The following is a 26,080-nucleotide window of genomic DNA, read 5'->3' as shown; positions in this document are numbered from 1 at the left end:
AGGCTAACAGTGGGAGGCACGTGGCTTGCTCTTGGCCCAGCGTTAGTGTCAGGACAGGACTCAAGGGAGCCCAGGCTTCTGACCCCAGTGCAGCAGGCCTCGGGCTCCCACACCGGAGCCACAAAAGAGACAGGTTTCATGTCAGTCAGGATAGAACGGCACCATAGTTTTCAAAAAGGACCTTTTTTCTCTCACGCCCTCAGTGACAGTGTGAACTTACGTCACACTTGTCAGAAGGGCCCGAAGGGCTGTGGAACAGTGCTGTTTTGAATTTATGATCTTGAATAAGAAATAATGGGTTCTTGTAATTGTCATTTAAAAGTGCAGTATTATTGCTCTGAATCATCCATTTCATCCATTTCCCTTTTTTTTTTTTTTAACATTTTGAGGAGTTTTTACAACCTGATTCAACACCAGCTGTGTTCTGTGGTCATTGTCACTGTCTTCTCTCAAAACAGTAACAGATTGCTTCTGACTGCACAGTGACTGTGAGCGGCATGCCCGCCTCCCTGCACAGAGCTGCTGCTTTCTGTCCCTGTTCTGATGAGTATTTGCATTGCTGACTCCAAACCACTGGGTTTTTATCTTCTCTAAAATACTGCTCCTTTGGATACAATTTGTCAGTAACTGTACTAACTATAACTAGCCTTAGAACAGAACATGATAACGATTATTAATGTCCATCTAAACAAAAAACATGCTTTTTGGATTGTAAATAACCCAGCGGTGCTGCTGGGCAGTTCATTCACAAATATGAGCAGCACCAGGGTCTGAATTCTTCTCAGACTCTCCGTCATTACTGGTTCCCATCAAAACTGACTCCCTGTAAGGTGGTGGTTCTGAATTTCTGACTGGACATGTGTGTTAAATAAATAACACAGGCTGGGCCTGCCTGAGCGTTGAGAGGTCTGGTGGGAGCGGTATTAGTGCTCACACAGAGCGCAGGCCTGGCCTTTCACGTGCTTCCCCTGCTCCAACCTCTGTAGCCAGGAGGGCAGGTGCACACGTGCCCAGCCCTGTGCGCACGGGCAGTGGTCCTGAAACCAGCACCCTCGTTGGCAAATACTTTCAGACAGACCCTGCATGTTTGTTATTTCTGGTTGCTGATGGCATTGTCTGCAGTGTACACACGAGTAAACTGAAGCTATGGAAGTTTGCCAAATGCCCCCAGGACTGCATGGCTAGTGAACAGCAGGGCTGATGTGCCCGGAACCTTCCTGAACTCAAAGCAGCCAGGAAAGGCACGCAACAGATGTTTATCAAGCATTTACAGGGTCTCAGTACCTACCAGGCTTCAGAAGTCTGGTAACTTAGACAAGGTGGTGGAGCCGGTGAGTGACAGACTCCAGAGCCAAACCTCTTCCTGGCCCAATGTGACCACCCACTTTGGAATCAGGAGAAGCTGAGGACCCTGCTCTCACCACAAGGCAGCGCCCGGAGGTCTCAGGCCTGAGTTGTTAGAACACAGGAAAGAGTTGAGTGACTTGAGTGAGTCCAGGAGTTGAATACTCTTATAAGGGAGGCTGCCGTTATAAATTGGATTATATAATATGCTGAATCAATTAACAGAGTAGAAAGACGTTCGAATTGATTTTATTTTGATTATTAGCTCAAACTAGAGCAGATCAGTAATTTCCTTGCCCTGCGAGCTACACGCACAGAAACAGCGTGAGGAAAGCGGTGCCTGCCCTGTCTAGCGTTACATTTGACTTAGTTTTCCCAATTACTGAAACTTAACCTCTTTAAATTTGGGTTTATTTTAAACATTTTCAGAAAACTCTTTATATCATACACGTACGTATACCTTTCTGCTTTCTTCTAAAGAATAACCAGCCTAGTCCATTCTTGATAGATCAGTCTTCATTATAGCATTAATTATGCTTAAATTTTTTAAATCTGGCTATAACCATTGAACTTGAACTATAAGTCTTCATTTAAAAGACTAATGGAGAACTGAGTCTCACTAGGAATTCTCTGATTAGCTTAATCTAATACATAGCATGCATCTCCCCCGCTCCAATCTGAAAACTAGGTGTCTAGAAATTCTGCTTTGCAAAATTATGAATAAAATAAAATTTGGTTCCTGTTTTTTCAAATCCTGTCTTGCAGTGTCTTTGTTGAGTTCATTTTCTTTCTATTTTAAGCTTCAGGCGAGCAAGTGAGTTGATCTGAAACCCTGAGCCCCCCGCGCTCATACCCAGCACCCGCCCTGCTGTCAGGTGGGGGCCCCACTGAGTCCAGCTCGGGGACTTTTCTCCACGTAGTGGACTCATCCTTGCTTTCCACCAGTTTCCCCTTGTCTGTCCCCCGCGTGTGCACATCCTGCGGTGGGATTGGTGTCCCATGCTCCTCAGGAATCCGATGTGTGTACATGCCCAGAACCCTTTTCTTTCAGTGCTCTCTAGTCTTGAGTGGTGGTAGTTTCAGCCATCTTTTCCTTCTTTTTCCTCCTGTGATGAAAAATGCAAGTAATATGTTCTCATTGTCTAAAAAGAAGTTAAAGTTCACTTGAAATCCCTCCATCATGAGATATCCACCAGTTAACAGTCTGTTGACCGTCCCTGAAAGCATATGGATACATAAATACGGGTTTTATATGGACTCTCCACCACTTCCCCTAATTAAACACTTCCCCATCCCTGCCCCTCAAGGAAACGCACTAAGCAACTTGGAAACCTCTGTGTCAGCCTATTTAGAAACAAAATAGTCCTTTGTAAATGCTGCTAAACATTGTCTTTGCAGTGGTGACCACTGAGCCATCTGAACTCAATGCCTTAGTGAGGCCCGAGATGCTTTCATGGAGGGGAGAGTGGGACTCAGATGTAATCGTCTTTCGAAGTACCAGTGATGTGTGCGTCGTGTCCCTGCTGTGGGGTGACTAGTGTCTGAGTGCTGGGCGCTTCATATTGGGTTTTGCTTTGGTAATCAGTCGTCTCTGTTCTTTATTTGAGGGACTGCCCTTAATTAGGGCAGAGAAAAGAAAAGCTTCTATATGTGATGACTTTGAGCCTGAGTTTTCCGTATTGTCTTCTGCGTGTTTTCATGGACTTAGAGGGGTTTTTTTTTTAGATTAACTATAGAAATACCCATAAATATGAAGTAAATTTTAATTCCATAGTTGTAGCCAGATTTTCTCAAGTTCATAAAATAGAAAGGTAAGTTTTCATACAGAAAGCTCAAAGGTAATTATACCACATATGAGAGCAAATATCTTGATGCCCGAATATGGCTCAAACACAGTGAGATTAATGATTCATTGTTCTGAGTCATAAACTTAAAAATTCATACATTTTAATTAGTTTCCTAATCTTGCTTGAAAGGACTGTAATTTAAGTTTTGCAGTCAGATATTCAGTTTCGGCATGCGTTCAGTTTGTAATTCTTAATTTTAAGAAAAATCTTTATGTGCTTTTGTTAATGTAAATCAATTAAAACCATACTGTTTTAGTAGCCTTTTATTGTTATAAGAGTTTGAGGGGGTCACAAATTACATGCACTGTGCTGACCTGCTGTTAAGGCTCGTCCTAAACATACATCTATAAAGCTTTTCCTCAATATGAGTGAAAAGCAGTGAGAACTGAGGTTTAAAGCATACCTTCCCAATTTCATAGTCGGATAGAGATAAAAACAGACCCCGCATTTCTGCACTTCCCCCGTTAGGCGGCGCTTCTCTTGGGCTGAGCAGTTGATTGCTCTTTGTTTAGTCTTTTGGGGTCTCAGCACAGCGGCCAGCAGTTAGTGTTTGTAAAACCACAGGCCTGTGTTTCCCTGAGTCACACTGTGTGATGCAGTTGGCCAGAGTCCTTGAATTTACATGTGCTCACCTTCGTACCGTGTCACCAAAACAAATACTATTTTGAGTATATGAGTTACTTTTAAAGCCAGTAGCTGAATGTCTAGTCAGCCTGCTGAGCACAATATATTTTATAAAATACGGCATTTTATTTGCATGTCTACAAAATTAATAAAATCTTAGCGCTTGAAGGATCCTTAGAGATTACGCATTTCCTATGTTAGATGGGAAATGAAATTCAAAGAGGTTAGGTGATTGTTACAAGTTTTGACAGCTAGTTAGTGGCACAGCTAGAACTAGACCCTCATCTTCTGGTTGTCAGTTACATCATTTTTCCGCTATCATATGGAGGGGCTGGAGAGGTAGATACTGTGTATGTATCATCGGTACCGTATGACTGTTCATTTTAAGAAGTAACTTATGAACTTTTCAGATAAGGCTGAAAGAGATTTCTAAGAGACTTACTATATGAGGGATCTTTATAGGATGGTGTCTTATAGGATCTTAAATCTTAGCTGTGTCTTTCTTTGGCCAGTTTGCTCTATGCTTAAAGGAGTTATCTAATTATACTATTAAAACTCTACAGGAAAGAAAGTATAATAAATACGTGAATATTTTTTTCATGGGAACAATGGAAAGTGTATTAAGATGTAGTATTTGTCCCCTACATATGTAGGCAATTTAAAAGGATAAAAGTTTATTGGGAAAAGAAACCTAAGGAAATGTATATATATCTTTTTTCTTGATGAAATAGGAGAAGAGAGGAGGTAAGCTGGTGAGAAGGGGAGTGGCATGCAGCTGCGGCGTCACAGGCCCCTTGAACCGCATCTCCTGGCGGCCCTTCTGATGGGCCTCGGACAAAATGCAAGTCTGCGTCTCAGTGGAGCCGAACTTCACTAAGACGTTAAACATCAGGGCAGTTTCCAAGGTCAGAGAAAGCAATAGCTCATGGCTCTAAAGGAAGCTGCCAGTCTGCTTTCTGAGAAATAATTTGCTTACCCAGATTGCTTTTTTTTTGCTTTTTTTTTTAACAGCTTTATTGAGTTATAGTTGACATATGGTAGGCTGCATATAGTCAAAGAGAACTATTTAATAAGTTTCGGCATGCGCACACCTGAGAAACCATCCCCACACTCAAGACAGCAGCCATCACCCCTAAAAGTACCCCTGTGCCCCTCCCCAGCCCCACTCTCCTCCCCCTCCTCCCCTCACCAGTCTCTGGGCAAACACTGACTGCTTTCTGTCACTCCAGGCTTTGTAGACGATTATGTAAATGGAGTCACACAGCGTGCACCCCTGGCCGCGTTCACTCACAGAGTAACACTTACGAGATTCATCCCTGTCGTGTGTGTATCTTTCCTTTTTCCTGCAGAGTAATATTCCACTGTTTGGATACATCACAATTTGTTTAGCCATTCATCTGTTTGTGGACATTTGAGTTGTTTTCAGTTTTTAGCTATGGTGAATAAAGCTTCTGTGGACATTCATATACAAGTCTCTGTATGGTTATGTGTGCCGTCGTTTTTCTTTGGTAAATATGTGGGAGTAGAATGGCTGGATCTTCTGATAGATGTATGTTGAACTTTTTCACAGTGACTGTACCATTTCTCAGTTCTCCCACATCCTCACCAACGCTTGGAAAGTCAGTCTTCATCATTTCAGCCATTCTGATAGGCGTCGTATCTCTTTGTGGTTCTGCCTGGCACTTCCCTAACGGCCAGTGACGTTGCACATCGCTGTCATGCGCTTTTCTGTCATCTCTGTGTCTTCCTTGGGGAGTGCCTACTCAGGTATTTTGCCACTTTTTATAGAGTTATTTGCTTTCATACTGCAGATTGGTTTCTAGCATTAAATTGGCCTCTAGAGTTGGGCAGGAAGCCTCATCACTGCAGCTGAGTTCTGCAGGCCTCAGTCCTTCCCCCGTCTTCCTGTGTGTGCAGTTGTTTGTATTACAGGGATATCAGCAAATCTGCACTTTCAGTTGTGATCACGTTTTATCTGGCTTTTAATGTACCTACTAAAGACTGCGTTGATAAGTGAGCAAAGTATTAGTCACATCTTATTATCTAGAGTTGTCAAGTTCGTTCACTAATTAATTTAATGAACAGTTTATAAATATCTATCAGACAGCTGACACAAGTTCTCTGTTCTCAAGAGATACATTAATAGGAAGAATTAGCCTTATAAGCAAATGGATATATAAGCAAATGAATGCAGTAAGGTGTTCTGAGGGTTGTGATTTATTTATCCCTTACCTTCTGCCTGTAAGGATTTAAGTTACATTTATTTGATCATCTTTTGTCCAATATTTATATTTCCATAAAGAAGGTAACCTGTTTTTTAAAACTAAGTGAGAGAACTGGGGGAGGGACAGCAGTGATGAGGCGCGGCACGGGCGCGCGGAGCTGCGCCCCTCCGGGTGGCCCTGAGTTAGCTGTGGAGACGAGGACAGGGAGGGATGCCTACCCTGTCCCCCAGCCCATCCCGCAGGCCGGGAGAACTGCGCACTCGTCACAGCCTGGCCTACCAACAAAGGAGGTGAAACTGGAGAGGTGGGAGGCAGGGGCCTCGCTCATTGTCAGTCCCTGAATACCATCCTGAGGATTTCGATTAGGTCTTTTAGACCAGAGAGAGCTGTTGGGGAGCTCTAAGTGGGAGAGTGACATCATGAGACTTGTATTTTAGAAAGGTCACTGAAGGGCCAGATTGAAGATGGAGGAAACGGCTGGAGGGAGGGCTGGAGCAGCGGGTGCAGTTAGACCACTGCCTGCAGATGCTAAGCTGAGCGGCGGGGGTGCGGAGGAAAGGGTCACGTCGATGGAACAGGCAGAGCTCAGGGACTGGCTGGGCTGCGGACCGTTTGAGCCAGCGGATGTGTACTGAACACCTACTGTGGCCTGGCTGTGTGCTCTTCAAGTCCCACTCTTCCGGAGTCCTATGGGGAATGGACGAAGGCATCAGTCAGGATGCTGTGGGCACAGTTACCAAGCGCTGTGATGGAGAGGAGCGTTGATTGACAAGAGCACAGAACAGAGGAGCCCGGACTAGGCTGGGGTTAGGGAAGGCATCTGGGTGGTGCCTCGGTTGGGATCTGAAGGATGAAGAGAACGCAGCCCGGCAGGGGGAGAGCAGAGGGGGCTCAGGGCCCCCCACCCACAGGGAGCAGCGTGCGCAGAGGCTGGCAGGGGTGTGGCACTTTCCAGGACCTAAACACACACGTAGCGGCGGAGCCCCAGCGTGGTCAGCAGGGGAGAGAGCGCTGTTGGGGGAGTACAACGGGGGATGGGGACCAAGGCCTGACGGAAGTGGAACGTCCTTTTCCTGCGAGCAGTAATGAGGCTTTTCAAAATAAACTGGCAATACAGGCAGTTTTCCTCCTGGTCCGGCCTTCTGACTCGGGGTTGGCTGGTTCACTTGGGCACCCTCTTCTGGCAGTTGTAGGATTCTGCACTTTGGAGGAAAGTGCAGATTATTTCTATTCCACAATTTATTGGTTTATTAAAACATGCACACAGCCCTACTGCTGCGCGTCCTGGGAGAGCGTGTGTGAGGCAGACCCACTTAAACCTCTGTGTGTCATGAGATTTCAGATTTGCTGTTTGTTTCCAAAGCTTGTTCAGGAGAGAGAGGTCAGGATGGAGGTGAGGGACTGAGAAGCGGCTTGCTTGCTGGGCTGTCTCCACCTGCAGGTCTGTGCGCTGCGGTGCCTCGCTGGGGAGTGTTTCAGTTGACCGCACATGCTGAGAAGGCTGTAGAAGAGCCAGCATGTGTTCATGCTGTATTGGCTACCTGGCTTTAACATAGGCTGTTATTTTCTGTTTTGATCTTCTAAAGCAGCTGGCCGGTGTTTAAGAGAACCTAGAAGTATTTGCCAGTATGATAAATAATACATTTTCTTAGAGTAGAAGAATCCAAGGACCAAAACAAGGTAACCTTTTAATGAAGTGATTCTTATTGTTAGTAGTCATTATTAAAATAATTTTACTTGAACATTTATATTATCCAGCCTATTGAGTAGAATTTAATTTAATGCCCTTCAGAGAGGTGGCTGTAATACATTAGAATAGAACATATCTCTAAACAGCATTTCTCATTAGCAGCAGACACTAAGTTAATGTAGTTAGTAGCAATGAGTTTGGGCTCATTTTGAGTTGGGCTCTAAAAGTTACCATGGTGACAGATCAGCCAGAAGCCATCAACAGAACAAACAGAAGGCCACCACTGTGTACCCCACAGGGACTGCCAATAAACACAGCAGATGGACTCTCGATCCTCATCTCTGTCTCCTACTCACATCTCGTTGTAAGGGAACTTCTGGCTGCAGTGTTTGTTGTAGTATAGGCTGCAGAAGTAATTGTAAAATGAAAATATTCCTTGGAGTCACCGATTATTATAGCACAGAGGAAAACTTCTCTTTCATAGTCATGTTTGCAAACAGCCAACATACTTATTTCAGTAAATTTAAATTTTTAAGAAACTCTGAAGCTTTGAGTATATATTCCGAAATGGCTAGGACTAATGCAAGATTTTTTTTAATGCAGGATTTTAAAATGTTTTTTCCTTTTCGTCACTGTGTGATGTCTGTGCATAAGAGAAATTCTGTGCTTTATCATACAAAAACTGTTTCCCAAGTTCTACGGTACCATCAGTTATCAACATATAGACATTGATTGATTAACGTCTCACTGATGGGAGTTGGCGGGTGAATGAGGAAACTATTAAATTTATGCACCAATTGTCAGATGCATCCAAATTTCAGAAATAAGACATTGAAATGTGTGAATTAAAGTGTCCCTCTAGGTTAACATTTACCTATAAAAAGTTACTTTTAAAATAGGCCACTCGAACCCACTGCATGCCTATTGTCAGTGTGCTTGAGGCTAGTGGAGGCAGCCTGTGAGACTCTAACGGCAGGTGTATGGAGGTAAGTCCCGTTACAGTAGATGCCATCAGAAGGAAACAGTTGTTAACTGTCTCGCTCACACCATATGCTGCAGTGCTGTCTAGGTGAATGAAAGGTTTAAATGTACTACGTGCTTTAAAAAAAAAATGAAACCTGTGCTCTTCACCAGAACTGAATTGAAGGGTGTAGAAACAAAGCACTCTAGCTATTTTCAGCAGAAATGAGTTTAAGTACAGGCAGTTGGGTGCTTATGAAATCATGGGGGGTGGGGGCGTGCCCCAGGCTGGGAGGCAGAAGTGACTCCCCACAGGGTCCTCCAGAAGAGCTGCTCCCTGGTGAAGAATCGGGAGGCCCCACTGGCACTGCTGACTTCAGGAGCCCAGTGTCACTGCTGCAGCCCAGCCGCTGGAAAGCTGCCACCAACACTGTCTCACCACCAGCAAGACAGTGACTGGGACCCAGGATGCCATGTGGAAACTCCCACCGTCTCCAGGGCTGTGCTTACACTCAGAGCTGGTACAGTGGGCAGAGGGCGCCCGGGTCCCTCTGCGAGCCAGGTCCCTCACGCACACGCCTCTCGTGGGGGCCTGAGTCAGGCCTCCTTGCAGCTGTGAACAGACCCTGCCAGTCCTGCTGCTGGTGCACCTGTCGGGAAGGAGGCACCTTTTGCTTGCTGCTCTGAAGTGCTTTTAAAATGCTGGGATGAAGTCAAAACTACAGTGAGATACCACCTCGCACCAGTCAGAATGGCCATCATTAAAAAGTCCAGAAACGATAAATGCTGGTGAGGGTGTGGAGAAAAGGGAACCCCCTACACTGCTGGTGGGAATGTAGTTTGGTGCAGCCATTACGGAAAACAGTATGGAGATTCCAAAAAAGACTAAAAATAGACTTACCTTATGATCCAGCAATCGCACTCCTGGGCATACATCCAGAGGGAACCTTAATTCAAAAAGATACATGCCCCAGTGTTCATAGCAGCACTATTTACAATAACTAAGACATGGAAACAACCCAAATGTCCATCGACAGATGACTGGATAAAGAAGTTATAGTGTGTGTGTATATATATATATATATATATATATACAATGGAATACTACTCAGCTGTAAAGAATAATAAAATAATGCCATTTGCAGCTACATGGATGGACCTGGAGATTGTCATTCTAAGTGAAGTAGGCCAGAAAGAAAGAAAAATGCCCATATGATACTACTTATACGTGGACTCTTAAAAAAAAAAAAAAAAAAGGCAAGGGAACTTACTTACAAAACTGAAACAGACTCACATAGAAAACAAATTTATGGTTACCAAGGGGGAAAGAGGGTGGGAAGGGATAAACTGGGAGTTTGAGATTCGAAGATACTAATATATATAAAACAGATAAACAGCAAGTTCATACTGTACAGCATGGGAACTATACTCAATATCTTGTAACTTATGGTGAAAAAATATGAAAACGAATATATGTATGTTCATGTATGACAGGCACTGTGCTGTCACCGGAAATTGACACAACACTGTAAACTGACTAGACTTCAATTAAAAAAAAATATATATATATATGTAAAACGCTGGGATGGCTGTTCATTAACAACATTTGTATAGTTTGTTAACAACACTTTTCAAGCAGGGGAAATATGAGACCCAAATTAAGGAGGGAGGCTTGGGCCAGACCAGAGGTCCAGTCCTCTGACCCTGAGTGCGGCTGTCGCTCTCCCTCCTAAGCTGTTGCCTCCCCTGACCTCTCTGAGTCTGGCCTCTCTTCTTCCCTTCTTTACGTCATTATCTGCAGTTCATCATTTAATGTGACTTGGGTTTTGTTTTTAATCAGCACAAGTAGTTTCCATTACTTCTGTGAGGAAAAGGATTATTCTAACTGACAGATTTTTCTGCTTGACCAAACTTTACTCAGGCTCCTGGACCTTGTCCTGTGCCCGTCTGTGCACTTCCCTGTAAAATCTGGTCCTGCTGAGTCAGTTTAACCGGAACCTCCCCCCGTGATATCTGATCAGCTTCTCTGTCCTCCACGGCCCCCCGGTGTTGTCTGAGCCCCCTGGCCTGCCTTCAGCTAGAGTCCTGTTAGGTCAGTGCAGCCGGAACCCCCTCCCCGTTACCCCTGATGTTTCCTCTTGGTGTTTGCTGTCCACTGACACCTGCCCCCCACCCCAGCTCCTTAGCTGTGAGTTCCCACTTGCCCGCACTGTATCCGGAGTTGAGCCCAGCCTCTCTTCCCCGCTGGGAAGTAAAACCCCACTGAGGTGGTTGCACAGTGATGGCCCTGGATCAAGTCTGCCTTATCTTCAACAAGTGTCATTGAATGTTTTCTTTAACATAATGTAAGCACTTACAATGCACTTACTGTGTGCCAGACACTGTTCTAAATGGCTCTTAACATATATTAACGCTCACTTTTCAAAGAACCCCTCCCAGTGAAATATCGTTACCCTCACTTCATCCTCCACTTGCCTGCATTTTACAGATGGCACCACTGAGGGACAGCCAGCCAGTGAGTGGCGGAGCTCGCAGCCACTACGCTGCATCTCAAGAGAAAAAGCACGTGGGATTAATAAACCCCAAAGTGTGCATGGCCGTAATTTCCTGGGAGAAGGTGGGGTACACAGCCAGGGAGGGGCGGATAGGGGCCTTTGGTAGAGTTGGCAACCTTTTCTTTCTTAAGCTGGAGACTGGGTACATGGGGATTTGCTGACCTTTTTGTACATCTTAAATATTTCCAAATAAAAAATTTTTTAAAAGAACGTCTTGGTGGTATGATTTGGAAACACGTCAATGCACTGGGCGCCCCATGCTCCCCTGCTCTGTTAAGTTTCTGACGAGCAACATAAGGTGGATGATAGCAGGAACGAACTCCTAGGTGGGTCCCCGCACAGTCCAGAACGGATGTGGAGGGTGCTGCTGCTCTGGACCACGGCCCCCGTGGTTCTCCTACCGCGGAGGTGATGTCGGACAGGACCCCTGGCCCTGGAGCCTGCCCAGACAGGCTCTTGATCAAGGCCACCTGCTTGTTGAGTTTAAACTGCCAGTGACAGTCGCAGCAGCTCGACTCTCCAAGAGTTGGTGATCACAGGAGCCCGTCCCCAGAGAGCTTCTGCCCAACACTGGAGGCTTCAGGCTTCTCCGTGTGTTGTGGCCAAGACAACACCATGGAGTGACCCTCCACCAGGCTGCCCCTGGGGGCTCTTCCAGCTGTTGGCCAAGTGATGGAATCCAAACCCTAATAAAGTCTACGCCTGCCTCTCCGGCCGTATGTCCCGCTGCTCTCCCCTCAGGCACTGGGCTCCAGCCACACCAGCACGGAAGCTCTTTCCCACTTCAGGACCTTCGCATGTCCTGCCCCAGCCAGTGGGAGTGAGGTCACAGACGTGGCCCACTCGTACGAGCGGGCACACTTCGCCTGGTGAGGTTTCCCACACTCAGCCTAAGTGTCACTTCCTCGGGGGGGCTTTCTCCCAGCCCCTAACCTAAGGGACTTACTTTCATGTTCTTGCAGCAACTGGTAACTGTACGTTTGTGGAATCACTTTTAAGACAGTATCTGTCTCCCACTGGACTGTGAACTACAAGGGTGAGAACCGTATCTGTTTTCCTCCGCGCACAGTGTCCAGCACAAACAGGCCTTCACTGAGTATTTCCTAAGTAAGTCGGTAAATGAGGAGACTGACACACAGCGGGGGGTGGGGGTGAAAGTCATAGGCAGATAACATTAAAAAAGGTGAGCTCTTGTTTACCTGCCCAGCTCTCCTCATTTTTCACAGCACTTAACGCCTCCTAGTGCTTGTTTACCTTATGCGTTGTGTTCATTGTCTTTCTCCCCTCCGCTGACGCCAGGCAGGAGTGGAACGTTCCCAGCGCCTGGAGCAGTGACTGGGCTGTAGAGGGGCTCCGGCGCATAAATGAGGGAGTGGCATCGATCTCCAGCACCTGGGGTCTAGGTCATAGACGGAGAGAAGGGGCTGGGCGGTACCAGGATTCAGAAGCATGTAGGGAAAGTTTGAAACAGTTACAATAAGGGAGTTTGGGCAGAGCACATTAGAGGAATTCTCTTTAGCAGTAGGGGCTTAGAATAGCATACGTAGGAACTAGACTTCGTCACTTTCAGAGCCTGCAGTTTCAGCCTGTACACCAGAGTGGTGGCGGGGGTGCTACAGGAGGACGGACGCAGAGTGAAAGGGATCCAGATGGCAAGACTGGGGCTCGGGTGGCAGGAGGGAGAGCAAGGTGGTGCAGGCTGGGTCACCAGGGGAAACTCCTCCTCTCCTGGTCCCCTCTATGCAAGGTGTAGAGCAAAAGTTTGAAAAAGAGCTCCTTCTGGATGAAGTCCTCCAGAGCCCTAAGGGGCCCGTCTGAGCTTCCTGCCCAAACTGTAGCCTGTTGTTTTGGAAGAGCGATGATAGGATTTTTTTTTTAACATTTTTTATTGATTTATAATCATTTTACAAGGTTGTGTCAAATTCCAGTGTTCAGCACAATTTTTCAGTTATACATGAACATATATATATTCATTGTTACATTTTTTTCTCTGTGAGCTACCAGAAGATTTTGTGTATATTTCCCTGTGCTATACAGTACAATCTTGTTTGTCTATTCTACAATTTTGAAATCTCGTCTGTCCTTTCCCACCCTCCGCCCCCTTAGTAACCACAAGTTTATATTCTATGTCTATGAGTCTGTTTCTGTTTTGTATTTATGCTTTGTTTGTTTGATTCTTTGTTTATTTGTTTGTTTTAGATTCCACATATGAGCGATTTCATATGGTATTTTTCTTTCTTTCTGGCTTACTTCACTTAGAATGACATTCTCCAGGAGCATCCGTGTTGCTGCAAATGGCATTATGTTGTTGGTTTTTATGGCTGAGTAGTATTCCATTGTATAAATATACCACATCTTCTTTATCCAGTCACCTGTTGATGGACATTTAGACTGTTTCCATGTTTTGGCTATTGTAAATAGTGCTGCTGTGAACATTGGGGTGCAGGTGTCTTTTTGAAGTAGGGTTCCTTCTGGATATAAGCCCAGGAGTGGGATTCCTGGGTCATACGGTAAGTCTATTCCTAGTCTTTTGAGGAATCTCCACACTGTTTTCCATAGTGGCTGCACCAAACTGCCTTCCCACCAGCAGTGTAGGAGGGTTCCCCTTGCAATGGTAGGATTTTATAAACTATTTGGACCCTATTGTGACAGTGCCTTCTGGAAATTTTAACTGAAAGCAGAAAATTACTTCTTGGAAAGGAAATTGTGGGAAAGACTTGCTTTCTTATACAAGGATCTGACATCTGTCTTTTCACCAGCAGATGGCGCCCTTACTTAAAAGAAAAAAGTAAAAGCTTACTAGGCAAAGGAGAGGAACCACAATGTCTTGCTGGAAGTTCTTTTATTAGCCATGTAGTTATTCTCTGATTTCTACTCTTTTTTTTCCCTAAATAAAACATGATTTGTTGACCGTCCACAGATCAAGTTAAATTCCCATTGCCCTACTGTGTTCTACTGTGTGAAAACAGATGTGTAAGGTAGGCTGGTTTGCGAGCCTCTGCCGTCAAGGTGTGGCCTTAGATCCGGGTCTGTTTGAGAAGAGGAATGCCAGGCATTCTTTGATGCCCTGCTCTAGTTCTTTGAGAGATTTGGATCTAAAGAGAGTGTATGGCTTATCAGATACTGCCCATCAGATGCATCTATATTGTAATAATAGACTCAGGTTCCATTTGTTGGTTGAGGTTATGTTAGTTGTCTGCTCGTTGCCAGGATCTGAAAGATTCTGGCTTATGCCTGAGAAGGTTTATCACTATCTCATAGAAGAGGCCAGAGGTGCAGCTTGGCAGGGTCAGAATTCTTGGTTCCCTCCGTGTCATGCTCTGCTAAATGAGGCTTCTCTTCCTTTTCCTCCAGATACAGGGTGCCCCCCAGGCCACCAGCCAGAGTGGCAGTCGTTCAGGCCGCTGGGAATAGGGTCGAGAGTGCGCATGAGGGTAACTGGGGAGTGAGTGCTGCGCCCGCCCTGTGCCCCGGGCCCCTGGCCCCGCCTGTTAGTTTGCAGGTATCCAGTGATGCTTTTCTGTTTGTGAGGTAGGACGCCAGTGTTTCTGCTAGTGCAGAGCTGGAATAGGAACGCTCTCACCTGAAAAAGCCGGTGACCCACCACGGTGGGCGGTCCTTTATGAAAACAGTTATTTAAATGCAACAGGTGTCTGAGAAACCAGCTCAAACCTCACTCTCTTTCAAGAAGACAGTGCTGCTTCTAGACCAGCGTGTTCCCTGAGAGCTAGAACCTGAGCCGCAGATGTGAGCTGCATGAGGAATTTTAAATCTTCTCGTAGCAAGTTTTAAAACTAAGAAGAAACAGGTGTGATTACTTTTAATAATATTTTTAACTCGGTATATTCAAAATGTTATTTCAATACAAAATCAATATAAAAACTATTAATGAGATTGTGTGTGTGTGCTAACTCTTTGAAACACAGTGTGCACATACCGTCACAGCAAATCTCGGGTCAGACGCCAAGTGCTCAGTAGTGACATGTGGTTGGTGGCATGCTGGGCAGTGTGTGATCACCTTACCTCTGAATGACTGACTTCCAGTCAATACCCCCATGCTTTTGTGTCTCGTAATTTCTGTTTCCCCAGTTGTTGGTTCATTTCAGTGAGAAACATCTCATGCTTCAAGCCTTCCTACAGCAGCCAGCACCATCCTGGGCTCAGACCCAGGAAATTCTTGTTTGGCCTCTGGATACGTTCAGTTTGAAGGGTAATGGCTTTCCAGGCAGCGCTGTCCAGTGCACGACTGAAGATCGAGGCCGAACTCGAGGGGACAGTGTGGGACAGGCAGTATTTGGGTTTCAGTAGCATAGGGATGATGGTCAAAATTGTGCAACTGGATGACCTCGCCAGAGTCCAGGGCAGAGACTGAGTCCGAAGACTGGAAGTCCATTTGTGGTTAGAGGGGCCAGCGGGGCACAGGGGAGTCTCTGAAGGACACGGGAACGGGGTGAGCATTTCATCCAGTTGTGGGTTGACAAGTATAACACAGGGTGACTTTTGTTCTCCTCGTAGCCCGATGCTCTGCTCTATTAAGAGCACCTGGGATTCCAGGCGAGCACTCAGATAATCCCTTCAACTGAAAGTTCCCTTTCTTTTCCCACGTGTAGCTCCGCGTTCCCCTTCCTTTGGCAATCACAAAGGGGGCGTCCTCACCACGGAGAGGAGACGCGAGACGGGCTAGCCATGCGCGTCTGTTCGGCACAGCGGCGCCCGCGCAGCCTTTGGCACCCTGCTGGGGCTCTCATCCTGGGAGCGCTTGTGTCTGACGCGCAGTCCAATAGTCCAGGCGGTTTCCTGTCCTGCAACGGGAGCTGGTCGTCCTCCTCCCTATGAAGGGCTGGGTAGCAGATACTGTAGACTTTGCAGGCCATGTGGTCTCTGTGACCTACTCCTCGTTTTTTTCCCCACTTTTTACAAATGTAAGAAACACTTAGCTCACCTGCTGGCACCCGCCCTACTCAGCAGTTATTCAAGAGGAAAGGGGAGCCTGGCCTAGAGGACTTTGACCCTTAAAATGAGGCTATCTTAGGTATAAAAAGGACTCTGAGTAACGCATCAGGTAGATAGCACAAGGAAAACTGAATATTCCCTATCAAGTATCTTAGAATTGGTGGTTTAGATTCAAAACTAGTAACTGATAACGCTCATTTATTTGCATATTTCTTCATTTCTGCGCCAGGAATTGCTTTTCCTCTTCCTCTGAAGGTTTTGAAGAAAAATAGCCCTGCTCTTGTCCTTTGATCTCCCTGAAGCGGTAACAGCAGTGTCGTGGAAGAGCAGGGGCCGGGGTGGGAGCCGGGAGTCCTCGTCCTGACGTCCTGCCGGCAGATGTGGCCGCGGGGTCTCCGTGGCGAGGGCGGGGCGGGGCGCCTCACCCTGAGGCTCCCGTTGGCCTGGTTCTCTGCTGCTGTTACTGAAGCACCGGGTCTTTTCCTTGCGTTCCTCCTACTGCCGGAACCTGCTGAGACCTGGTGCTTTAATTCTAGTTGCTCTCCTTCAGGTTAATGAGTTCAGGTGGGCCTTCTTCGCTTCCAGCCTGTGGAAGGGCAGGACGACAGGTGGAAGAGCCTCGACTTCGATGGAGGCTGGCGGCCCTGCCGGTTACTGCGGAAGGGAAGGGGTCTTGTGAGCAGGGCAGGTGGGGCTCTCTAGCTCACGGCTGCGGTCTGTATTCCGTCCTTGCCTCCCTCCTCCCCTTCCTCTCAGTTCTCTCTGACGCTCACCAGTCTTCCGGTGTGTCGGTGTGCCGCGGTCTGTATTCTATAGAAGGACGTCTTGGTTGCTTCCAGTTTGGGGCAATTTGATTAAAGCTGCTGTAAAAATTTCTGTAGAGGTTTTTTGTATGTGGACACAAGTTCTCAACTTATTTAGGTAATGACTTAGGAAGAGCCTTAGCAGTCTACGTCGGGGTGGAGAATGGATGGTGGCTTCATCCGGGATTCAGGGTCACGAAACAGGGTGACAAGGAGAGGCCTTGCGGACACTGGCTGTGCACATGGCCTTGGGGTGGATGGTGGTACCCACGCGGGCGACGAGAAATGCAGGCTGGCTGCAGGGGACAGTGAACGGCAGTCACATCTATCCCCAGTGTGGACTGGAAGCATTTCGTACTATTACTCACACAAGTAAGATGTATGGAGAGCCAGGTCTACACTCGTTTGGCACATAGCTTTTACTCAACTGTGCGATCAAAGACATCTACAAATTAAGTAGAAAAATTTTTTTTCAAATAATATAAATGTAATGTCCTGGATGTTAATGTTTCGAGTTCAAGACGGGAGCGACCTTGAGGCTCAGAGTCTGGCTTTTTGCGCCTGTTCCCCTTCCTCGTCGGGATCACTGCTCACCCCTCTTTGCGTTGGGCGGCTCATTAGCGTCACCCCTCAGGGCTGTCACCCAGCCCTCCCACTCCTCCTCTCTGTTGACGTTACTGTGAAGCCTTCCTTTCTGCCGTGCACCCTCGCAGCATCTTGACTTTCACTCCATGCAGATGCATCCTTTGCGAACTAGCCCGCCTGCATTCTTTTCCAGTAAATCTGTGAGGGATGTCTTTGTGGTAGAGTTACCATCACCACAAATGCTGTAATATTCACATAACCCAGAACGCACTGATGTGTATATTTTTTACTATCTTCAGAATTAAAACGAAAATATATAAAACCTCATAGATATCTGATGATCCCTTAGTTTTAAGAAACACTGACTGAGAGCAGTGGTTCTCAAAGTACGGGCCGAGGGTGTCGGCCTCCCCTGGGAACTTAGCAGAAATGCAGATTTGCGGTCTTTCCCCTCCAAGCACTGAGTTCCCTCAGCAGGGCCCAGGAATCTGACTCCGGCTCAGGTGTGAGAACTGCTGCTCTAACCTGGCCTAACCACCTGTCCTACTGGTGAGGGAAGTGGCCAAGAGCTGCTGCTCAGGATCACAGCTCGCTTATAGGAAAACTGGATCTCAGACCTGGAGCTCCGTCAGGCCTTCAGTGCAGTTCAGTTTCCACAGCGCTCCATTGTCCGTTCTTCCTCGCTTTAGGTTTTGTTTGCTTTGGTTTGGGTTGGGTTGAAGGAGCTGTTACTAAAGCACCGGGGTCTTTTCCTTGTGTTCCTCCTAGTGCCAGAACCTACTAAGACCTGTTCAAGCCAGCCCCCACCTGCCGGGACCAGTACCAGTACTTCCACCAGCACTGTCGCCAGCAGCAGCAATGGCAAACGCGCGTCTGCCAGCGGCCAGCAGCCGGCTGCGTCCCGCTACCTGCCCCGCGAGGTGCCTCCACGCTTCCGCCAGCAAGAACAGAAGCAGCTGTTAAAGAGAGGTCAGCCGCTGCCCGCCGGGGCTCTGACCAGCGTGAGCCCGACCCAGGGTGCTGGGCCTGCAGGGCCGAGCCCCCCTCCCCTGCCGGGAGCCGGAGCACAGCAGCCCCCCAGCAAGCCCCACCCAGGTAAGAGCCAGGGCTGGTTCTTTCTACCTCAACACTGGTTTGCAGTTGGCTTCGCTGCCCAGTAATAAAAATGGTGGTCCCTGTTTACTAGATACGTGATCAAGCTAGCTGGCTAGCTAGACAGGTCACAGGTGGATTGATTCATCTCAATTGCATTTTAAAATTTAATTCTGTTTTCCCCTACTTACATATATTTTTCTCATGTATGTTCAGATGGCATTAGCTACTTCAGCTAAGTCTGTTGCTCACAGTCTGCGTCAGCACATATAAATCTGTCAAGGCAGATGCTTTAGAACCCTGCAGCGAAACCGTGTAAATCAAACCCCGTTCTCTCACTTTACTAGGCTACCCCATGGCCGCGCCCACACTTCTGTGCGGGAGGTAGTCGCATCTTGTGGGAGTGGGTGTTTCTAACCGGAACTGACACAGGCGCCCGGAGGCCAGCATGCCTGCCCTCTCCCCTGCAGGCCCCTGGGGGCCTGGGGCTCTGGGCCATCTGCTGCTTGTTGTTTCACCACTGGCGTTCTCTTGGCTCCCAGAGAATCACCACTTGCCCCTTTGCTCTCCGGCTTCCAGAACGTCCACACCTCTCATCTCCTCTCCCCTCTTCCCATCTTCTTGACCTTCTGGATTTATACGTTTGAAAATTTCTTTATTGGGAGTTTTCGGGGAGTTTTTGAAGGAAAGCGAAGTATGTGTGTTCAACTGCATGATTCTTCGTTATTTTCTTAAATCTTTCTATTTCAAGTAATTTAACTCACGACTGGCACCTGGTCTAGCATGGAAACCATGTTGGCTGATGGAAAGTTGGGTCTGTCATTAGAGAGTGAAGGAGGCCTCTTGTATTAGATTGGAATTTAAAAGAAACATGTCACAATTCATACTAATATTTGTTTTCTTTCTTGTGTTGCCTTTTCCTGCAGGGAATAATTCCAACATGACATTGAAGTATTTATAGCAGTATTTCTCAAAACCATGACTTTGTGGTTTTGTTCAGAACAAATATTTTTAGACAGCTTTGCCATGTCTCTTCAAATAGTCTTGACTTTCATCTGCTAAATTCCTGGTAGAGGGGATATAGGTCAATGATTGTCAGCAAAAAGCTAGGAAGAAAAGAAATGATCAAATGTTTTTGTTGAATATAATCTCCTCTACTTAACTGCAGCCAGTTTATCATCAAACTTGCAGTTACTTTCTGCACTGAAATACGGTCCCCTGACCAAGCTTCACAGAGACATAGACTGTATAGGCGGCTCCTGCAGCTTGGTGTATCAATTTAAGACCCTGATTTTGAAACACTGAAAAAGCAGCGCCAACAGCCCTGTTTTTTCTGGGCTTCTCTCATTGTTGGAAGGTTGGCGGGCGGTCCTGCATCAGCGCTCTCATCAAATGCTGGCGGTGCGCAATGTTGCTAGTATTTTCTTAGACAAGTAGAAAATAATCAAGGAGTTGATTCAGTAAAATTTCATATGAAAGTAATATTCTTTAGTAAAATATTTGTCTCTGTGCATATGATATCCTTCTCCAGAAAGTTATTCCTAGTTCATTGTACTTTTAAAATGTATACCCTGAAGACTAAATCATCACTTTACATGTAAAACATCTCAGGAGGTGGAATCAATCTGAATATTAAGGAAATGAGAAATGGTTGGGGTGTTGTTGGTTTTTTGGTTTTTGTTTTGTTTTGGTTTTGGTTCCCAGACAAAATCTTCCTTTTACACCAGCTTGGCCTCTTCCCCAGCACTGTCTGGTATCACAGCCGGGGGAGTCTGACTCCTCACCGCCCGCTGGTTCAGCGCTCCGCTCGGAAACCCGCCCTGGTTCCCTGGCTCCTGACGCAGGCTCAGCTTCTCTGCCTGGCTCAAGACCCGTCCCCACCTTGTCCAGCCAGCATGTTTCCTTCTGTCCTCGTGGCCTGCTTTCCGTTGTGAGTGGGATGGTTTCCTTACTGCCTCCCAAGTCTGCCACACCCAGTGTCATCTTTCCCAGCACGTGCGCACGCTTGATTGCCCTGCTCTTTCTGTCTCTCCAAATCACTGTCACCCCACCCTGCATGAGCCCCTTCAGGATTTCTGCCCTCGCGTGCCCCTCAAAGCTGGAAGGTGCCGTGTCCACAGCCCCAGCCTCCTCGTGTTGTGTACCGTGTGACCTGTATTGCATGCTGACTAAGGTGCCCTAAAAGGAAAGGGTCTGGGCTGCCTCCTGTGTGACAGGTTTAGCAAAGCAACAGGAAGCCTAAACTGGAGGGGACACCCTGGCAGCCGGCCCTGGGTATGCCACCGCTGGTGCTTCCGGTTCTCACCTAAAAGGAGGCCTCGGGCCCTTCCCTCGGCGCACTAACTCAGACACTCCCCGAGAGCTTGTGGGGTTCCGTCAGTGGAAGGCATGCTGGCCTGCCCGCCGGGACCTTGAGCAGTCAGCGCGGGGACTGTAGGTGGGCGTCCACGGGCACGGGGGTCAAGAGACTGGCCCGATTCGTTTTCCAGACCCACGACCCCTGTGTGGGTGACCTTGACCAAGGCACTGCCTGCACTTCGGGCTGCTCATCTGTAAAGTGAGGAGATCCCTACTTCACAGTGTTTTGGAGATGGTGTTTGTTTCATGCTCCACACAGGCCTGTGTGTAGTAAGTGCTCAATAAATGCAGGTGACTCCTGTTACGTGGGACTTGGGAGACTGTTGAAATAGACCATAAATATGTACCTGTCTTTAAAACACTACTCTGGAGCAGCAATTTTAAAAATTCACCAAACCTTTATAAACTTTTGTTTTTCATAGTGCAGGTTATTTAATGAGTCTGTGTCCAGGTGAAATTCTGTCAGTATGTTCCATCCACATTTTCTTCTGCACTGAAAGTTTATTAGCTACTGCTCGAAGTAAAAGGTCTTGTAGCTCTTTTTTTAAGTAATACGTAGGTTTTTATTGTATTTGTATCTGTGTTAGTAGGTTTCTCACTCCTGTAGCCACTCCTACATTAAAACAAAAGTACGGTTCCATTCCTGATTCCATTCCTCTAACTGTGGGGTTAAATTAAAAAGTATGAATCCTGGGTCAGCAGAACTAAGATTGAATTATCCAAGCAGGAGGCACATGGTGACTGATCCTTAAGAATTTAACAGCAGACCATTTCTAGTGACAGGAGAAGTAAAATGGAGAGCTGTCTCAGCCCAGCATGTTAATTTGTGTTTTTTCCCAAATGTTATCAGTATGTGCTCATGTCCTGACCACGAGCCTAACGCCCAGAAGTGGTTCTTCGCCTTGTGGTGTGAACTGGTGGCGGTGAGTAGGGACCGGAGAGGCAGCAGGGACACGTTCGAGTTGACTCTCACCGCTTTGGACCCATAACTCGTGTTGGCGACGTTACTAACTTACAGGGACCAGCGTGACGCGTGGTGGACGCGGTGATGCTGGAGGACCAGGGCACTTGCACTAGGTCTCCAGCCCTGGAGCAGCAGTCTAAGCCCCTCCCCACCCCTGCAGCCCCCGGGCTCTGTCGGCCCCACTGTGCGTTGGTGCCCCGCGTCTCCGCGGCAGCACTGTGTAAGTCACACTGCCCACGTGCTCTGAGAGAAGCAGGACTTCACACTGGCAGGCAGGGGCGGGTCCTGGCTGCCGTGAAGGCTCAGTAATGCTGACGTGGAGGCGAAACTCAATAAGCTGAAAGCAGAAGCAGATTCTTTACAGTGAACTTCTAACTCAAAGTAAGGAAATTTTCTAGCATCAGGTCAACTGTTTCCATCAATCATTGATGCTCTGTCTCCACTTTAGAGACCTCCGTGGGCTGCCATCCCTCGTGGAAAAACAGGGCTGTCTAATAGGCATGCCCAGGGCGGCTGGGAGAGAAAGGCCTTGAAAGGCCCTGGAAGGACTGGAAAGGAACTGGAGGAACCCTACAGAGAGCCTTGCGAGGGGGAGGGCTGGTGACTGTTTTGGTTACAGAAAGTCTGGTCTGAGAACCCAGGAGGCCACGCTGGGCCAACCCAGAGGGTAGAGGCAGAACTAGGGGCAAACTACTAAGCAGTGGGGCAGGTTTCAGCCCTGTGGGAGAGCTTGTGTTCCTTCCGCCGTCGCTGGCAGCATCCAGGGAGACGGAATCACAGTCACTGGGACGGACAGGCCAGGGTTCGGCCCAGCCCTGGTTCCAGGTTCTCTCTTTAAATAACAACAGTTCATCCTGAAATAAAACATTGTTCTTCTAACAACCTAATACAAGGGAAAGTAGATTTTCAAGTTCACGTACTGATTCGGAAGCGAGCTCATTTAGCCAACTGGCAAAAAATTTTAACTGGTAAGATAAGTGTTACTAGTATATAAATGTTAGTGATTCACCCTATTAAGTTTCCAGAAGAACGTCATTTTATCATGTTATTTTCTGTTCAGACTATGTTTTTGCCAATCTGCAGCATAACTCCAGCTTGAAACACTTGAGAGCTTTTATCTTTTAAAAAAAAACTCTCACGTGCTAAAGGCAGAACAGTGTATTGTTTTGGTGGCTGCTTGGTACATTTGTAAACAGAGGCTTTGATTAATATGCAGGAGTGTTTGCTACTTAGATCTTTTGTAGATAGAAGCAGAAAGTGATTAAGAAGTTGGACGCGTGCCAGTTTACACACGGGCTCATTTAGAAAATGCTAGCTGGTGTCGGTGTGCCACACGGATAGGGGTGCTTAGGAAAAGCGGGAAAGAGGAAGGGACGGAAAACAAAGGAGCAGGAAAGGGTTTGTTTGCATGCGCCCAGTCAGCAGCACGAGTTACTCTTTTGGCAGACAGGAAAGGTGGCTCTGGTGCTCCCTACAACTGGTCCTGGTGAAAACGTTTGTGTCAGTTGAAAGAACTTAAAGAGGAAAGGAGATCGGTTTAGTGTTGGCTGCAAATAGATAATCAAGGCTTTCAAATCCTCTCGACAGGATGCCTCTCTCCCCCCCACCCCCCGCCATGTCCCCTTGTTGGAGGGGGTGATCAGCTCCCTCCTGGGGTGGGAAGGGCACCGCCAGCCCCTGGCCCGCCGAGGCCCGTGGGCCTGCAGGTCACTGCGCAGGGAGGGCCCCAGCCACCTCTGCATCCAGCAGGGACGCGGTGGCGCGGGGAGCCGCGGGTGCACCAGGTAGCGTCTCCGGGGACGGGAGGCCCCCTCTGCAGGTATTTCTGCCCCGTCGGCCCCGAGGGGCCCAGAAATAAAACCCCCGCGGAGCAGAGAGCGGCCGCTTCTCCTGGGCCGGCCAGGCCGGACGTCCCAAGCTCCGGCCGTGCCTCTGCCCTCCTGCTTGGTGTCTTGGGAGGGAGCGGCCGGTGGCAGACCTGCGAGAGGCCCCTGGACCGCGACCCCAGGGCAGACACCCTGCCGGCTGTTCCGCCTCCTCCACCCGGAGAGCGCAGGCCGGCCCGCTCGTCCTGAGCACGCGGCTGCTTCTTTCCCTGATCTGTTACTGCTCTCCAGGGTCTTAACCTGGAGGAAGCAATCTCGGCTTACTGCCGCCTTGGAAAAATGCACAGGACAGTCGGCTTATTCTTTTGGACACTTTCCTTATTGTTTTCAGTGAACCTTTCACTCTGTTCCGCATTTCCTAATTCCCTGCATGTGTAGAAGTTGACAGATGAGCTGCTGCAGGGTCTGTTGGGTGATGGAGCTCAGAATTCAGAGCACCATCTCTGCGATTTTCACATGCAGGCTAAATGCAGCAGAGAGGGAGGCGTCTTCCATTCCCAAAAGCTGAAAGCAGTTGTTACATTTATCCTGCCCCTTGAAACCAGGTGGGGGAGACTTTGTGTTATCGGTAAGAATTAGGGCATGTGTTTCCAACTATGGGAAGCATTTGGAGTTACTTTTATAATGTATGGTTTATTATCCTGTCATTTCAGTTAAAAGGGCTATAGTGAGAAAGGGGTGACTTGTGCGCTGTTTGTCGGTGTCATCACTAATTAAGCATTCCCAGCACTTCTGAGTAAATCTTGTCCACGCTTCTCTATCTGATTAATTCGATACCTAATTAAAATTTTGCCTACTGTAGCTTTTGGAAGCTCTTTGTTCAGTACTTTTTCCTGAAAAATTTATCTTTATATGGTTACATTTTGGAATTTTGAAACAAAAGAAGAAAGCTTTTCTCTTTAAACGATGCTGTTGTGTGATCCTTTGTAATTTAATCACTTAAAACAGCTTGTTACTTAGATTTTTATAGAGACACCTATTTTTAGAATGTGTGAACCATTTGAAGGGTTAAAAAAAATTTAACATACACAAACTTCATTACATTTTTCTTTTTAAGGCTTTTTTTTCAGTGGAAATATTTTAGTAGTAGTATTTTGTAGTGGAAGGAGCACTAGAATTTTATCCTGAAGATACGGATTTCAGTTCAACCCTTACTGCTTACTGGTTGTAACACCTTTTCCAAGTTTGGCCTTTGAGCCTCTCTCTCCCCATCTGTGAAACAGATGCAGTTGTGAGATTCAGGTGACTTAATGTGTGGGGAAATAGTTGGAACTTCAAAATGCGATGAAATACGTTATGTCTTAGGGATGTAAAGACTCTTGTTTATAAACTCTTTCAAACTTGCCGTTCATCAGATGCATGGATTTTAGCCTTTTGGAGCTCATGAGCTATACTGGAGAGTCTAGAATAACCTACCAGAGGATTCATTCTTGGTTTATTTCAGAGCTTTCATTCATGTCAAAATGTCTGTTTCCAGAAGTCAGTCATTCCACAAATTTTTCTCATGTAGTCTTCCAGATTACAGCTGAAAGATAGACTTTTGAATTGATAACACAATCAAGAGACTTTGATTTATGAAAACCATGCTATTCAAATATTTTCGAAGTCACAGATTCTCCTAAGAAGAACGGTGTACTTCAGACATAGAGCTCAGTGGGTGACACTCCCACCCACCCGTAGCCCAGGCCTGCGGTCAGGACACCACTCCGGAGCCTCCCTCTCCTGCTCCCGCGCATCTGGTCTCTCACTAGGTCCTGGCACTTCCACCGCCTGAGTGTTACTCCATCTCCCCCCGCCCGTCAGATTATCATCACCAATTTAGCCACGGCCATTGAAGTGGGATGTGGAGGGAAATTAGCATTTTTTTAGATATAAAAATTTAGGAAGGAATTCTAGTTTCCTAATTCTAATATTTGCTCTGCAGCATGACACACGTTCTCCATTGATCACCCAGCCCGGGTCCCAGGTCTCATACACAGAGTTGGTGAGGACCCCCGGGGGTGGGGAGGGTCTTGCCCAAGAGGAAGGATTACTTGGGGGCCGAGGTCATTCCTTCTTGCACTCCGTGTTCTGTGCCAGCGTCAGCTTGTATGGGCTCCGTTCTGTGTTTTCGTGGATTGTACTCCCGGGGCAGGAGCGTCATGGCAGTGCTGGCCATCTGAGGACATGGGGAATAGAGGTGAAAATCTTTCGT

General features: G+C 47.2%; 1 protein-coding gene across 5 annotated transcripts in view; it reads left to right on the top strand.

Annotated features, from left to right (window-relative positions):
• TNRC6C (trinucleotide repeat containing adaptor 6C) overlaps positions 1–26,080 on the top strand; it is a 113,887-nt gene that overhangs the window by 41,770 nt on the left and 46,037 nt on the right. For all 5 annotated transcript variants that reach the window (XM_064495464.1, XM_064495465.1, XM_064495463.1 and 2 more), the window contains exon 4: positions 18,355–18,681. In XM_064495464.1, the coding sequence (XP_064351534.1) occupies positions 18,355–18,681 (327 nt within the window). The remainder of the gene's footprint in view (positions 1–18,354; positions 18,682–26,080) is intronic.

The sequence above is a fragment of the Camelus dromedarius genome, chromosome 16, assembly GCF_036321535.1.
Source record: "Camelus dromedarius isolate mCamDro1 chromosome 16, mCamDro1.pat, whole genome shotgun sequence".
In the NCBI taxonomy this organism is placed as follows: domain Eukaryota; kingdom Metazoa; phylum Chordata; class Mammalia; order Artiodactyla; family Camelidae; genus Camelus; species Camelus dromedarius.
Note: the sequence above shows the minus strand (reverse complement) of the source record. Positions and strands in the feature narration are given on the sequence as shown.